Raw genomic sequence first — 5,000 nt, forward strand, 5'->3', positions numbered from 1 at the left:
GTCCACGACGAGGTGGGGTGGCAAGGGAAACTGGTTGCGTAGAATCGACAAATGCAGCTTTAAGTCGGTCGATCGAAATCCGTTCTGCTTTGCCACCAACATCGATCAGGAATTGTTTATCTCCAGGGGTTATGACAACATAGGGACCTGTATACGGCTTCTGAAGGGGTCCTCGGTGGGTGTCAACACGGATGTAAACATATTTCGCTGACATCAAGTTCTTGGGTAAATTTGTTTGATGATAGCCGTGATGATGTGTTGGCCGTGGTGAATGAAGGGACACGTTTTGCCGAAAGGTTGCCAAAAAGTCTTTAGCGTGGAAGTCTGAAGGATGGTCAGGTATAAACTCTCCAGGGATTGTTAAAGGTTCTCCGTATACTAATTCAGCTGAAGAATGACCGATATCATCCTTAGGTGCAGTTCTTAAACCAAGCAGAACCCAAGGTAGCTCATCCACCCAATTTGGAGTTATTAGACGAGCTTTGAGGGATGATTTCAAGGACCGATGAAACCGTTCAATCATGCCGTTGGACTGAGGGTGATACGCAGTTGTGTGATGAATCTGCACACCAAGTTGACTGGCCATCTGTTTCCATAGCGTGGATGTAAATTGTGAGCCCCTGTCAGAAGTTATATCAACAGGAATACCAAACCGCGAGATCCAATTGGAGATCAGGGCTTTTGCACATTCTTCTGTTGTTGTGGTTTGTAACGGTATTGCCTCAGGCCATCGGGTGTTCCTGTCAATTATAGTAAGGAGATGGGTGAACCCCCTTGACTGAGGTAATGGTCCAACGAGGTCAATGTTTATATGTGAGAATCGCTTTCCTGGGACATGGAATGTTTCTAACGGTGCTCGTATATGTTTTTGAATTTTCGAAGATTGGCAGTTGTGACATTGCTTAACCCATGCTGACACTTCTTTCTTAAGACCATGCCAGATAAACTTCTTGCTGATAAGTCTGACTGTGGCCTTAACTCCAGGATGACTCATATTGTGAATAATTTCGAAAACCGGTCTTCTGAAGTCGGGAGGAACGATAGGTCTTGGGTAGTCAGTTGAGGTGTCACAAATTAACTCTGGACCCGAGTCAACGGATGTTTTGACGATTTTGAGGCTTGTTAATGTAGTTTTGTAAGCCTGTATGTCAATGCTATTTTCTTGGGATTCCGCCATAGCTTGATAGTCGATGCCAATTGAGACTGAGTTTGTAACTGCTCTTGAGAGACAATCTGCGACAGTGTTGTTTTTTCCAGAAATGTGTCGGATGTCAGTTGTGAACTCGGATATGGCAGATAAGTGCCTTTGTTGACGAGCTGACCATGGTTCAGTTGATTTGGACATGGCATGGATTAATGGTTTATGGTCAGTAAAAATAGCGAATTGTCTCCCTTCAATGATGAAACGGAAATGACGGATGGCTAAGTGAATGCCAAGCAACTCCCTATCAAAGGTACTGTATTTCTGTTCAGGTTTACGTAACTGCCTGCTGAAAAATGCCAATGGTTACCAATTACCTTGATGATTAAGTTGTTCAAGGACAGCGCCCACAGCTTGGTCGGAGGCGTCAGACGTTAAAGCGAGGGGTGAGTTCAAGCAAGGATGGGCTAACATTGTAGCGTTACTTAGTGCATTTTTACCGTCAGTAAAGGCTTTCAACATTTCTTGCGTCCACGTAAGTGCTTGGCGTTGTTTTTTGACTTTCAAAGCACTATATAGGGGTCGAAGTATTTCAGCTAGTCTCGGAATGAAACGATGGTAAAAATTCAACATCCCGAGGAACTCTTGAAGTGACTTGATGGTTTTTGGTTGTGGAAATTGTTTAACAGCCTCAATTTTTGTCGCCATTGGGACAAATCCAGAATGCGAGATGTGATGGCCAAGGAAGTTAAGAGATCTCACACCGAAAAGACATTTCTCAAGACGGATAACGAGGCCTTGGTTTCTAAGTCTTTCGAATACGATTTTGAGATGTTCCATGTGTTCTGCCTCAGTTGAACTTGCAACCAGAATGTCGTCTAAATAACAAAATACGTAGTCTAAATCTTGTAAAATGGAGTCCATTAAACGTTGGAATGCTTGTGCTGCATTTTTTAATCCAAATGGCATTCTTAAGAACTCCCAAAGGCCGAAAGGGGTTATCACTGCCGTTTTTGGGACGTCTTCTGGAGCGACTGGAATTTGGTGGTATCCTCTGACAAGGTCGATCTTCGAGAAGATGATCTTACCGTCTAAGTTTGCTGTAAAATCATGAATGTGTGGGACAGGATATCGATCTGGTATAGTAGCATCGTTAAGTCGACGAAAATCTCCGCAGGGACGCATTGTGCCATCAGCCTTGGGGACCATGTGTAATGGGGAAGCCCAAGGGCTCTTTGATTTTTTAATTATGCCCATTTTCTCCATTTCCAAAAATTCCTTTTTTGCACACAAGAGTTTTTCTGGAGCCAGGCGACGAGCACGTGCGAATACTGGGCGACCTTTGGTTGTGATGAAATGTTGCACGCCATGTTTCACAGTTGCCGTTGAAAATGTTGGTTGAAGTAGTTCTGGATAGTTATTCAATAATTTTCTGAATGTATTGCAGTTCGGCTCGAGTGGTGAGAGTTCGGCGTTTGCGCAAACTGAACTTACTGAACAAGGTACGTGCGAAAACGTTTCAGCGTCGATAAGGCGTCGACCACGAATATCCACAAGCAGATTATGATGACGTAGAAAATCTGCACCAAGTAGGGACGCTTGACATCAGCTTTGATAAGTCGTGCATTGAATGAACGCGATCCAATACGTATGTTAGTTTCAAAGCATCCGTATGTTTTTATTGTAGAACCATTAGCAGCTTGTAATGCGAGATCAGAGGAACCCAAGCTTTTGTCTGATGCAGAGGCCGGTGTGACAGATACTTGAGCTCCAGTATCTACTAAAAAACGTCGGTTTGAATTTTCATCGACGACGATGAGTTGGAGATTTTTTGACGTGGGCGCGTTGGCTGAGTAAGAATCCGGGTCGACAGCAGAATTTACTGTTGACCCGGCTTGGCGTTTCCCTGGTTCTTCTTGTTTTTCTTGAATGAATTGAAGAGTTTGCATGTTTGTGCACATCGACGGGCATTTGAACCAAACCGTTGATGGTACCAGCAGAGGGAATCTATTTCACTGGTCATGGTTGGTGTGTCAACTTCACAAGTAGTATGAGAAATTGAAAAGGAGTTAGAGTTTGAGTGAGCAGCGTAGAAAAAATTGTCAGCTTCTCTGGCAAGTGCCCTGTAATCATCCAGGTTGGACGAGTTTGCTAATGGAAGTCTGATGTTTGCTGGAAGTTGTCTTAAGAATAACTGTCTGAAGAGCAGACAGGGCTTGTGTTTGCCGAGGAGCACTAACATCCTGTCCATTAACTCGGATGGCTTTAAGTCGCCCAAACCATTCATGTTGAGTAGAGATTCCGCTCTCTCTGTTTCCGAAAGGCCAAACGCAGACAGCAGGAAGTTTTTCAGTATTTCATATTTACCTTCCTTGGGTGGTGATGATAGAATAGCAAGGGCTCTAGTTGCTGTGTCTGAGTCTAAGGCAGCCACTACATAGTAGTACTTTGTTTCATCGCTTGTTATATCGCGTAAGGCAAATTGTGCCTCGCTTTGTGCAAACCACGCTGAAGGACAAGTGGTCCAGAATGTGGGCAATTTCAATGCTACGGCGTCGATAGACATGTTTATTATTATTATGTTCTTGTGAAGAGTTGAACTGGTAAATAGTAATAATAATAATATATACCTATCTCTTAAGTTGTTTTACGTCGGGGTCACCAATGTAGCATCTACTTTACTGGAAACAACAAACAATGAAAGCAATGTGTAGTGAATTTTATAAATTTAATGAGTTCTCTCGTGTTTACGTTTTGTCTGATCTGACGTGTAGAGTAGTCTTGCAGTCAGCAGTATGTGGTAAGTCTTCGTAGTTCGTAGGAAACGGAGATCGCCACAAGTCCCTATTTAATTTTGGCCATATATTTTTTTCTCCTTTTTGTTATCAACAGATTTAAATGTCGCCCCTTCTCATCGACTTGTCAAAAAGACTTAACCAGGACACGTTCCTAGAAGTCTCAGATTTGGAATGTTTTTTTTTTTTGTGTGGAAAAGTTGGGAAATATATAAATCTTTCTATTAATGAAGTAAACGTTTTCTGGCCATCATAAAAAAAAAAGTGTTTTGTTATGAAACATAAAAATTAATTTGATTAGGAACGGCGTCGACAAATTAAAAATAATTCTGAAAAGAATTAGGCCGATTGACAGTGAAAATGCCGGATAAATTCCTTGCAAGATATTTATAAAGATCACAGTATTAGTCTTACCATCGTGAAAAATTGAGTGGAAAGGATATGGTTTTTCTTCAGGGTTGCCAGATCATTTTTGAGTAAGAGGCCAAACTAGCTATAGCAGGAGGCCAGATTCCTCGGCAGGAGGCCAAATACCACCAAACCCACCTTAGCCTCGCGAAAACTCTTTAGATTTGTTAAACAATTTATTTTCCCCATTTTTGAAGAAGAAAAAAGAAAATTAATTTAAAGGAACATTCGCTGTACTCACCTTAATCAAAACACCATTTCGCCATTGCAATTTGTCACTAGATTCTGTACATTTCTTTAAAACTTAAACAACATCATAGGTCACATTCTTGAGTTGTAATCAGCGCAACGAGAAAATAATGAATAATTGACTTGAGACTCAGAAAAAATGTCACATACAACCGAATTATCACAATTGAAATAAAAAGTTCATTCTAGAGGTCTACACACCTGGAGAACTCCTCAACAAAAGTAACCTTTTTACAAATTAAAATGAATTCAACAGGCCCGTTTCAACGAACCAAGAATCCATTATTGCTCAGCATTTTCTTCACTACTACCAGTAAATGTGCTCGATCCTGAAGAACACTCTTCGTTCTGGTTGTACATGGCAGCTGTAAACAAATTAATCATTTCTTTCGTAACTTGGAAATCCA

At 41.5% G+C, this 5,000-nt stretch overlaps 2 protein-coding genes across 2 annotated transcripts in view; both read right to left on the reverse strand.

Moving 5' to 3' along the window:
* The window catches only part of LOC144973907 (uncharacterized), a 732-nt gene extending 146 nt beyond the window's left edge, over positions 1 to 586 (reverse strand). Inside the window, exon 1 of the mRNA XM_078916794.1 lies at positions 1 to 586. This exon is cut by the window's left edge and continues 146 nt beyond it. Within this exon, the coding sequence (XP_078772920.1) occupies positions 1 to 586 (586 nt within the window).
* A 2,434-nt stretch (positions 587 to 3,020) lies between these two features.
* Positions 3,021 to 3,707, reverse strand: LOC144973908 (uncharacterized). Its single transcript, XM_078916795.1, has one exon. It carries the CDS (start codon positions 3,705 to 3,707, stop codon positions 3,021 to 3,023), a length of 687 nt encoding a protein of 228 aa, XP_078772921.1.
* Between the last annotated feature and the right edge of the window lie 1,293 nt (positions 3,708 to 5,000).

The sequence above is a fragment of the Berghia stephanieae genome, chromosome 5 (genome assembly GCF_034508935.2).
Source record: "Berghia stephanieae isolate SIO BIC M18660-M18661 chromosome 5, UCSD_Bste_1.3, whole genome shotgun sequence".
Lineage (NCBI taxonomy): Eukaryota > Metazoa > Mollusca > Gastropoda > Nudibranchia > Aeolidiidae > Berghia > Berghia stephanieae.

Coding starts and splice junctions, on each gene's coding strand:
- LOC144973908 (XM_078916795.1), bottom strand. CDS start 3,707: ATGTCTATCGACGCCGTAGCATTGAAATTGCCCACATTCTGGACCACT.